Source organism: Triticum urartu, chromosome 1, assembly GCF_003073215.2.
Source record: "Triticum urartu cultivar G1812 chromosome 1, Tu2.1, whole genome shotgun sequence".
Lineage (NCBI taxonomy): Eukaryota > Viridiplantae > Streptophyta > Magnoliopsida > Poales > Poaceae > Triticum > Triticum urartu.
In genome coordinates, this window is record NC_053022.1 from 445,917,357 (window position 1) to 445,928,947 (window position 11,591).

Sequence of the window (11,591 nt, forward strand, 5' to 3'; positions counted from 1 at the left end):
TAATTGGTGCCAGATTGTGACCCAAAAAATGTGGGGCTAATGGTCCCTCCAAAAAAAATGTGAGACTAATACCTTCACTTCACAAAAAATGTGGGACTAATACCCTGCCTCAAAAAAAGTGGGGCTAATAACCCTAAAAAAAGTGCGACTAACTAATTAGAGAGGGTGATCTAAATAAAACTAATCAAAGGGTACCTGGCATGCCTATTTTTTGTGGGCTGAAAGCATGCCACTTGGTGTGTCTAGCCGCCACCACATGTCGCGCGTTGGGTGCACCCCGAGGGAGCACGATTTTTCCTCTTTTCTACATGTTTTTTTGATTATTTGGATTTTCAAAGTATATTGGTTTTCCTATGTTTTCTTGAAAAAAAATCCTCGCGTGAAGCACAATTGTGCTTTCAAAAAGGGGACATCATATCTGCTTCTCACATAAACCCAACTGTGCTTTTGGTTTTTGATTTTTTTTTCGGTTTGCGTTCTTTTTTTTGGTTTCCTATTTTGAGGGGAAAGGTTAGTCAAACCTAGTAACATGGCATACAATTTTGATGATCTCGGAATGAGAAATTCAACAATGAAATGGTTCATGATCTGGACGCACAGTTCATGAAATAAAACCTTTAAAAAACAAATCTACGAAAAAGTGTAAAAGTCAAGTTGCGAAAGTAGCACACTAACACCACCAAAGAAGGTCAGAGTGTCCATGTCACTACCCTCTTGGTGGTGTCGCCTTCAAGGTCATTGGTCCCATTCGCGCATTCATGGAGCTAAATGTGCACGACATTGCGATCGGCAGATGCTCGGTTGGCGATGTGAATGGTTTGCACGACTTCTTATGTGGCAACGATAGCAGCTTCAGACGGAGTTGGTTTGCAGCTAGATTTTGGTAGTCGGTCTCATCCGGTGCGTGCGAGGGGTTTCGTGCATCACTTGGTCTTTCTAGAGTCGGAGTTGCTGAGGTGGGCCCTTGCGGCGACGATGACGTGCGGCGGGTGGTCAGTTCCGGCGCTGGCTTGGCGCAGACCCAACACTTTTTCTCCTGCAATGCTCGTCGACAGAGTCAGAGCCGCCTGGTCACCGGCACGTGTGGTTGACGGTTTGGCTTTCGCCGGCACAGACCTCGACGCTTGTTTGCGGTGATGGCTTCGTGGCTGTCATCGATGGTCAAGTCACAGTCGCTGGCTCGCGGAGAAGTGATGACGACACCGGATAGCAACCCCGACAGTCCTTTTATCCTCGATGGTGTCTGTGTGTGTATGTGTGTGTGTGTTCTTGTGTGGGTTGTTAGGCCGCCCGGGGTGCCTTGTTTTTGCGAGCGTGTTGTGACAATCTTCGTCCGGTTCTCCGCAGATAAACCATACAAATCTTTCCTTCTTTTATAAAAAATCGAGATCATCATGGGCTAAGTTCTGTAAAAATAAATCCCAACCAACATCGAGATCAACAGATCAACTTATGTGAATAAACTTGGTGGCTTGCTTGTCTTCTGTTTTAATTATAAAATAGATAATATACACCTTTCTAAATAAAAACATGAAGTTTTTTAAATTCACATGAACATTTTATTCAAAGGAATGAACACTTTTTAAGGTTTAATGATTTTTCAAAATACATGAAAAAAATTAGAATAAAGCAAACATTTCATGTTAAATGTGTGAATACTTATTAACAGTAGATGAACATTTCTAAATACAATTCTTTAAATGTACAAACACTTCAAAAATTGCTTGGGCATTCTTTTGTAATATGTGAACATTTTTATTACATAAGGAATGTTTCAAATATGTTCATAGGGACCAGCATTTTTTAGAATGAATAATAAAATAAATAAAAACAAAACAAAATTTTAAAAAATGTGCAGAAAACCAATAATGCGCCTGGCCCATGAGGTATGCGGCTGTGCGATTTTCACTCTATTGGGCGCCCAACCTTGCAGCCCAGAGCACGTGCCTCCGTCTAAATGAGGACAACCCCTCTTCGGCGCCCTCGACGTCGGCGCAGGATCGGTCCCGTCCAGCAACATGTTAAAACAAACGGGGAGAAGAACTATATCCACGGATGTTATTATATTCTGTGAGACAAGGGATTCAAACCCGCACGCCAACATTTACCTGCTTGGCGCATTAACCATTGTACAACAATCAATCTGATGAGTTATAACTGAAGACGGCGCCATTCTACCGTTGTTTCAGTCCCAGTTAGGATTTTTTCGAAAAAGGAAAACATAAATATGAAACAGAATTCATGAATATTAAAAATGTTCATCGATTTTGCAAAATGGATTAACGAAATTCCCCAAAAAAGATCGAAAAAAGTTCACTGGATTACAAAAAAGGTTCACGAATTTGAAAAACATTCACTTATTTTTAAAACGTTCATCAATTTTGACAAAAAAAATTCACCAGATTCTGAAAAAAAAGTTCACTGATTTAAAAAACATTCATCGATTTTGATAAAAAAAGGCCACGAATTTTAAAAAAGTTCATTGATTTTGGAAAAAGGATCGCAGATTTTCAAAAAAACAAGAATAAGGAAAAAGTTCATCAATTTTGAAAAAGTTGACGAATTCCAAGAAGTTCACCAGTTTTGAAAAAAGTTCATCAATTTTGTGAAAAAAGTTCACGTATCTTTCAAAAGAGGAACAGAAAAAAGAAAAAGAAAGGAAAGAACGAAACAAAAGAAGGAAAGGGAAGTAACGAATCACATTATGTGGGTTGTCTAGCTGGTTATGGTAGCTAATCCTGAGCGAGGAGGTCACGGTTTGAATCTCACCTATGCAGAGTTTTTTGCCCTTTAAAACAGGAAAAGGAGACAAATGGGGCGGTCCAACGTTGAAGGGGAGGTGTGAGCTCGTTTGTGGAAAAGGAAGTAAGGGGCGCTGAAGATGCTGAATAGGGTTTGGCATAAATGAGACCTCTTGTTCCCCGCATAGGGTAGAGCGAGACCTCGTGTTAAAGGGCGCTGATATGTCTCGCCTACAGCGAGACGAGTGGAAGTTTCGCTGAAGGCGAGCTCCATATTGGTCCGGCCCATCGCGTCGCTGACCACAGGGATACTCTCATTTTTTACTTTTCTTTAACTTTATTTATACTTTTAGATATTCTATATTACAAAAAATATTTGAATTATGTTGACCAAGCATTTGAAAAAATGTTAAATGCATATAGAGAAAATGTTTATCATGTATACGAAAATGGTATATGAAAAAATGTGTATGGAGAAATATGAATCAAGCATTTGAAAACAATGTTGAACAAGTATTTTAGAAATATTAAATGTGTATAGAAAAATATTGACCATGTATTAAAAAATGAGAAAAATTATCATGTATATAAAAATGTCAATCAAGCAGTTGAAGAAATATTGAACAAGTATTAAAAAATGTTAATCAAGCATTTGAAAAATATTAAATGCGTATAGAGAAAATAGTGACCATGTATTAAAAATAATGAAAAACTTTTATCATGTATATAAAAATGTTAATCAAGCATTTGAAAAAAATATTGAACAAGTATTTGAAAACTATTAATCAAGCATTGGAAAATGATAAATGTGCATAGAAAAATGTTAATCAAGCATTTGAAAAATGTTCAATGTTTATAGAAAAAAATTGTCCATGTGTTCGAAAAATGTTGATATTGTATTTGATTTTTTTAATCAAGCATTTGAAAAAGGTTGAATATGTATAGAGAAAATGTTGACCAGGTATTCAATAAATGTTGATCTTGTGTTTGAAAAATGTTAAACTTGTACTAGAAAATTGTATTAAAAATGAAGACAAAAGAAAGAAAGAAAAAAGGCATGAAAGCTGAAAAAAAAGCAAAGAAAAACAAAGGAAAATAGAGAAAAGAAAAAAACAATGAAAACAAAGAAAGAAACAAAGAAAACTGGTGTAAAAACAACTGATGGAGAAAACCGGCTATTTTAGCTAAGTATGTCGCGCCCTACAATTTCACCATGAACTCGACACACACACAGCGGCTAGCATCTCTAGCAACTATCCGGGAGACCTGAGCCCGATTCCCACTTTTGCTCTTTTTATCTCTACTATTTCTCTTATTAAGTACTCCCTCCGTCCTAAAATATAAGAACGTTTTTAACACTAGCATATTGTTAAAAACATTCTTATATTTTGGGACGAAGGGAGTATGTGCTAATGGGCCGGTTCAGTTGCTACGCGAGACAGAGAAGTCCTTCAAGGAGAGATCCTTCTAACCCACTTAATGTGAGATATAGTCGCCCCGCGTGTTGAATCCTTCTAACCCACTTAATGCGAGATATAGTCGCCCCGCGTGTTGAATGCCCGAAGGAGTGAAATCACTAGTTACTTTCTCATATGCCCGAAGTGGCACACTGCATATGTGTCATTTGTCGCAATCTGAGAGTTTCCTTTCTATCGTAGGATTTTTCGTTAAAAACAAAAAATAAACAGGAATCAACAAAACAGAGCCGTTTAAATTTGTGCCTCCATGAGAGGCTAATCTGTGCTTGTGGAAACACATTTTTTTTTCATTTTGTGCTTCTTGCGAAAGTAAATCTATGCTTTTTATGGAAGTACAATTTCCCTAAGATGCATAGTTGTTCTCGCGGAAGCAAATCTGTACCTTCACAAGAAGCAAATTTGATTTTTTTTTCTTTTTCTCGCGGAGGTAATTTTGTGCCTCCATGAGAAGCAAAAATGTGTTTCTCACGTAAGCACTTCTTTTCCTTTTTCCAATAAGCACAACTTTCATAGAAGCAAATTTGCGCTTCTCATGAAAGCAAAAAAGAACGCACAAAATAATTCATGATTTTTTTTCCTCCAAAACCTAGCGAAAGTCGGATGAAAACCAAAATTCTAAAAACCCAAATAAAACTCATCTAAAACCCAAAAATGTGTACGGAAGAGGGAGCGTCCAACATGAGACATGTGGTGACGGCTGGACGCACCATTTAGCATGCTCTAAAGGCATCAAAAGTGATCTCTGGAAATGATGTGTCGGCTATAAAGACGTCCGTGATGACTTCGTCAATCTTAAAATGATGTGCCGGGCCTAAGATAAATTCAAAAAAATGCTAGCACCAATGTCAAAGTTTAGAACTTAAACTCTGACGTAGGGTTACTGTATCTTTGATAAAATGAACCGTGATGGAGAACCAACCTATATTTGGATGATTAGGAGATCAGTGGTATACCTAGCCCACCACAAAATTGTTATGAAATTTTTACTTATTCTTCCTATCTAATCTCTCCATCCCCTGAATTCAGCTGGGTAGGCCTCCCTCCTCTAATTTCCTCCAACCAAAAAAGCCCACCTCGGTTGTTACATTAATCACGTAACATTTCTTATGTAGGTGTAGCATTGCTAATAGGTGTTAAAAAAAGACTCCAACGTGATTTATGAGAGCGGACACATCAAATGTCTGTGTACAACGGTTAGGAAGACCACCATTCAACCTTATGCATCAAATATAGTCTATTTTCCAAAGAAAATAGAATGAACTAAACCAAATATCCGCCATGCAGCCTCACTTTGAATCATTAATGGATATCAATTCCACCGTACATTTAAATCCTAAAAGCTTCGGATGTTTGATAAGTTTTCAAAATTCATCAATCCAAATTTAACCATACTCCTCAAAAGCGGCCTTCGTCTCAAGCTTTCTCTCCTTCATCGACACATGTTGTTTATCCATATGTTGTGCCCCTAGAGGTTCATCCAACAATGCATCAATGTGAAGGGCTTGCCCTCCATCTTTCGGTACAACGCGGCAGCGTATCCAAACTATACAATGACGTGATCAAGTTACAATATTGAGTGAATCAATGAACTGATCAACACTTAAAGCAATAAGAAGCAAAACTTACGATCTCCATGATTGATGTGCCCGGTAGCCACCTTCTTTACACTTGTCGTAATTCATGACAACGTTTGAAATGGTGTACAATCGATGGAGTAGCGACTTCACGTTGCGACAGATCACATCCAAGTTGTAGGGCGCATAGTGCTAATACTCGTGAAACCAAGAATGCACATGTTATGCTCATGAAACCAAGAATGCACGTGTTATCAAATTATTGTGCCCTTTTGCTTCATGCCTACAAACCATGCACTTGTTCCCAACCACGCGTCGCATAACAATGCATCACCCCTACGAAGTACCCTGTCATCATGCTTGCTTCATGTTAAACAAGGAGAAAGCAAAAAAAATCTCAATGGCATTTGGCCGAACACTTGTAGGGCGTGGTGTCCGCCATGGACGGCGTCCAGACGGCTGCAATGGTTGCAGAGTACAAGGCACCTGGATGAAGCACCAGAGGTCTGGCCAGAACTCAGCGGCGGCCAAAGTGGTGGCGCTGTGTTGATGGGTGCAGATGGAAGGTATAAAGCGGAGGGAAAGAGAGGTTCTGGGTGGGCCGAGTATGTCGGTGTCCGAACTCCCTCAAACCTCCCACGAGTTTGTTTTCGGTTTGGGGGATTTTGGACGTCCAGACTACACCCCAGACTGCACGATCCGTACACGGTCACTTTAGAGAACCACGTTAGAGTTGCACTAAGGAGTAAGGGGACAAATAACACGCACAAACGAAACGACGCGACAATTATTGGTACAAAATGTTCATACGATCACTGATTGTTGGCAGTTTAACAACACTCAGGCACATAAACTCACAATAGAACACCTATACATATGGTTGTACTTTGGCCTCATCTCTGGATGATGGCAAAAACTCACTACCATGTCTTCCAAGTTATGTAGATAGCAATTCAAAAGACTTGATAAATGTTGGACATATGCCTGGGTTGGCACAAGGTCCTGGTGGTTCAGACAGGACCCATCAGTTGTCATTCTGCCTGAGCATCTGTAGGATGGTCAGGAACAGGTTGAGGATGTCGAGGTAAAGCTCAACAGACGCCCAGATGTACTCGTCGTAAGTGTGGCGCTTTATCAAGTTTTCAGTGTCGTAGACGATGAAGCCTGAGAAGACTAGAGCTCCAAACCCACCGATCACAGCATTCGATGCAGGTCCAAATGGGAAGAAGATCTGCAACACAGCAATTTGCGGCACAAGGATTACGACTAGTGGAATGTTCAACCGGAATGCTTCTATGCGAGTCAGTTAAACGATATTTTCCAAAGTTCATCATGCATGTTACCTGGGTAAAGCTTATCACGACCAGGATGGTGAGAGCAGAAAACAGAAATGGTCCAAGGTAACTAAATTCCTTGCCCTTCTTTGCGGCCCAGAATGTGTATGCAGTCAGAGACACAACCACAGCTGAGGTCAGTACCAATGCTTGAAGCACAATAGTTCCTGCAACATACAAGTGAGCCTTTAATAAAACTAGTCTAAAGCAAGACAATGAAAACAATTATATGAAAGAAACAAACCTTCAGTGTTTGCACAAGCCACACCAATGCTGAAGCTCAAGCACAGAGTGAACAAACCCAAGATAGCAAGATTGTGAGGGTGTCTGTGCTGATAGATGTACAATGGGATCATCACTGCAACAAATATCACAAAATTAGCTAAGGGAAACAATATCTTCTGATACAAAATAACAACAATGGACTATCATCTGATCAGCATTCTCTCAGAACTCAAAAGATGGTCCAGGGGAAGGGGTCTGGGAGTGCTTCAGTGTGATGGATTGATGCTGCTGGAAATACTAACACGGGCAGAATTTCTATTCTCTTGCACTCTATGTTCTGAGACTTCAGACTCCTGCCAAATTATTTCTCCATATCCTACTGGACTAAATATTAATCATTAGGACTTTAACATATTTGTGTCTAATTTGATGGTGTAAGTATGATTTTACCAAGAATCAGTTTGCTCAAATAAGAAAATTTCAGAACAAAGAAATGTTCGCAATTTATATGCACCTACAGAGATAACGCCAAAAGTGCTATATACTGCTATTGCTGAAAGTGGTTTAGTAACTTCAAAATGTAATATTTGTGGGCAATATGAACTAGAGAGAAAACACACAACTGATCAATTTGTTATACATGTATCATAGATTGTTTTCACATAGGACATTGATAAGGATTTAGTCACTACTAGCTTCAACTTTCTAATGATGAAAGGAACTAAACAGCCAAACAATATGAGACCAAAACATCTTTACCTGCATCATAACCTACACGTACAGACAGAAACGGAGCTATATCAGGAAAATTAGTACTTATTACAGTTCCTCAAATACAATACTACCTCTACTTGCATCCATGCACACTAACTATCGACACAAACTACTACTCCCTTAGTTCAAAACTGCGACAATTATTTTGGATCGGACGGAGTAGTAAACTAAAACTTTCTCGGTTTTGCTATTTCTAAGGTACCTGAAAATTTCTCTAGCGTCAGTCACCTTCCTTCCTCCCTTCCTTCTGGCACGGGGAGGTTGAGGGGAGGGCAGTAGCGCCGCCGGCCGCAGGTGGTGGAGGCCGGCGGTTAGGGCGGGGCAGGCCGGCGGCGTCACGAGGAAGAAGAGAGGGAGGTAGAAGATGAACAGTGCGCAGCCGATCTGTTTTTGATCATTGGATGAAGATCTAATGGCTCTGGTTGGAAGTGACTGATGGACTTTCATTTTCAGGTACCTGACTTATAGTCCGCCCCAAACTTTCTAGTCTCTCTCACTTCCAACATGGCCAACACTATCAGAATGGTCATCAAGTACCAGGTCCCCCACCTCACTTTCAATTGAGTCAAAGTGTAAAGACTATCCCATCCATGTTTTGTGCTGTCGATTAGGTTGTTGGGGAAGCCAATTATTTTATCAAGGAAACAAATTGAACAAAAACTCTGGTCGCTATGAAGGCCTTTACCGCACCTCAAGGCATGCTAAACTGATGCCAAGGCCTACTAAACCTTGACATTTGATGTATATTCATATAGTGGCTACCTTGAATGGTGGAAACCATAAAGGCGTCTATTTAGAACCCTGTCCTGCCGGCTACACTCCAAACTCGACTCCACATTAAGAGCATCTCCATTAGGCCCCCCAAGAAGCCCCCCAGGAGCACTTTTTCAGCGCCGGCGGGCGAAAAAAGCCCCACTCACGCCCCCAAAGGCTAGTTTTTCGCCGGATTTGACTAAAATTAGCCCCGGCGATCCCACCCCGAACCCAGCCCCCCGGGGCAGCTGGGGACGCCGGCGCTGCTTTTTTGCCTCATGTGGCCCACTTGCAGCCACATCTCCCCCGAGATTCTCTCTTCCCGTCGCTTTCTCGCCCCCACCTTTCCTCTCCCCGTCCGCTTCTCTCTCCCCGTGCCCCAGCTCCACCTTGACTTCCCGCCTGCTCCCCGTGCTCGCCCTGCGCCCCCCTTCCTCCTCCTCTCCATCCTCGTCGCCGCCGCCGCAGCGGCCTCGGAGGAGCGCCCGCACGTCACCCCTCCTCGCCAAGCTCCCCTCCGCCGCCGCTCCCACGGGATTCGCCTCCCTGTGCTCCGCCAGAGTGGCCGTCCGCGGGCTCCGCCCCGTCCCAGTGCCGCGAGTGCCTGGCCGCCGCGGCCAGGAAGCTCACCGTCAGCGCGAGCACGGCCACGGCCAGGCACGGGCGCGGCCAGCGCGAGCAGCAGACGCCAGGGAGTAGCAGATGGCGCACATGAGGGCGGCCCAGTCGCCCTGCTTCCCCAGGTTGTCCCCGAGTGGGACGCGCCGCCCCAAGTCGATGAGCAGGTTGGACGCGATGCAACTGCCGTCCAGGGACCCGCCGTCCATGTACTCGAGCAGGATCTGCAGCTCGCCGGCCTGCTCATACATGCCGTGGCAGCGCACGATGGACGGGTGCTCCGCGGTGCGCAGGATGACCGCGTAGGCAGCGGAAGCGGCACGGCCAGCGCGAGCAGCAGGCACGGGGCGGCAGCAGCAGGCGCGGCGAGGACGACGGCTCACTTGGGGATGGAAACGGCTGGAGATTTTTTCATCCCCAGGCCAAAAATCTCGCCGGCAGCCCCCCAAGCGGCGAAAAAAATGCCTCCTGGGGGGCTCAACGGCTGGAGATGCTCTAAGTTGTCTGAAGAAACTCTGATGTCTTTAGGTCCTATGTCATGGAGGCAAACCACAGGTGCATATAACCCTTCATATAGGCCCGTTGCACACAACTACAGTCAAACTAAAATACACACATATCATGTTATTAAGGGCATGGTAACAGTTTCAGCATTATTCCTATTGCATGTAAATCACCATGGATTCATTGCTTACTGATTATGAACGGCTTCATCTTAATCCACAATTTGATTTGGAAAGAAGAAAAACACATATAATGTAACTAAAATTTGTAACCAAAATCCACTGAATCAAACTATTTGCATCTTGAACTAGCTAGATCCACGATCTACACTGTTGATTCGAACAGCTGGGCGTCCTACAACCAACGGGTCAAGCAAACTGCTAACTGAGGAGAGGTCAACGAATTTCTAGGTGTCGTCAGATTCATCACAGAATAAACGCGCCACGACAAGGACAAGGATGGCGCCAGATGGGGGAGAAAACTAGAGCACTTACGGATGAAGGGGAGGACGGCGAGCACGAGCGCGAGGACGGGCGAGTTGGAGAGCGTGGCGTTGAGGGTGGGGTGGAAGACGGTGATGGCGGAGACGACGGTGGTGAGGACCAGCTGCGCGCAGAGGATGCCGTAGACCTTGCGGATGAAGCCCCAGCGGAGGGCGTTCTCCCCGCGCGAGATCCCCGGGTAGAGCGTCTCCCCGTTCCCCGCCTCCAGGTCGATCGACGACGCCTCCACCTTCTCCTTCATCTCCGGCGCCCGGCGGTAGCCCGACGGTGCCAGCGGCTGCATCTCCGTCGCCGACGCCATCTCTCTCGCCGACGCTCTGGCGTGGGGATTTGGGGATTTCGGTTGGGACGCGGTTTGTTCGATGGGCGGCGAATTGGGGCTACTATATAGATTTGTTTTTTCTTCGGAGAGAAATGGTGCTGTGTGTGTGTATATCTATTCGCTAGCGCTACGCGTACTCGTGGGTGGTGCCGAACTTTCCTGCCCTATGAGGTGGGCCCAATTTGGCATGTTATTTTTCTTGAAAAAATTATATTTTTCCTAAAAAAAGTAAAATACACCACAAATGATTAATCGAGGAGTGTCAAGTTAGTCCTAATACAAGAATCGTTTTTCTCTCCCCTGGCGGCTGCAATCCTAGCCGCCGCCAGGAGAGGCCAGTCTTCCAGCGCCGTCCTCCAGCGGCCCCTCTCTACCGGCGACCTAGGTCGTCGGTGGTGAGGGGGGGTCGCCGGATTCACGTGTGTGGATCATTTTTACTCTCTCGTAGTCTAGGTTTTTTAGGTTGTTCATCGCTTTGGCTTCGGCGACGACGATGACAGCGCTGAATAAAGATTCTTCAGATCCTTCCCTGACGAGGTCATCGGTCGTATGGTTGGGGATGGATTTGTAAATCAGTCTGTTCAAGTAAGGATGGCGTGGCGGCGACGGCATCCTCGTAGTGGACCTGTGTCCTCGGGCTCCGCCATTGCGACGGCGTTTGCTCCAGCGTCGGCGCGGAGCTTGGGAGGTAGGCCACGAGCGGATGCAGATTGTGGTCTACATCGACGACATCTGGAAGACAGAACGTGTGCTGAGTTCTTGGTT

At 44.1% G+C, this 11,591-nt stretch overlaps 1 protein-coding gene across 1 annotated transcript; it reads right to left on the reverse strand.

Moving 5' to 3' along the window:
• Positions 1 to 6,562: 6,562 nt before the first annotated feature.
• LOC125517491 (BI1-like protein) lies at positions 6,563 to 10,902 on the reverse strand. The gene is made up of 4 exons (XM_048682700.1): positions 10,496 to 10,902; positions 7,372 to 7,485; positions 7,137 to 7,294; positions 6,563 to 7,024 (listed from the first exon to the last, which is right to left on the reverse strand). The coding sequence occupies exons 1-4, from the start codon at positions 10,803 to 10,805 to the stop codon at positions 6,818 to 6,820; spliced, it is 789 nt and encodes a 262-aa protein (XP_048538657.1). The 5' UTR covers positions 10,806 to 10,902; the 3' UTR covers positions 6,563 to 6,817.
• Positions 10,903 to 11,591: the final 689 nt, after the last annotated feature.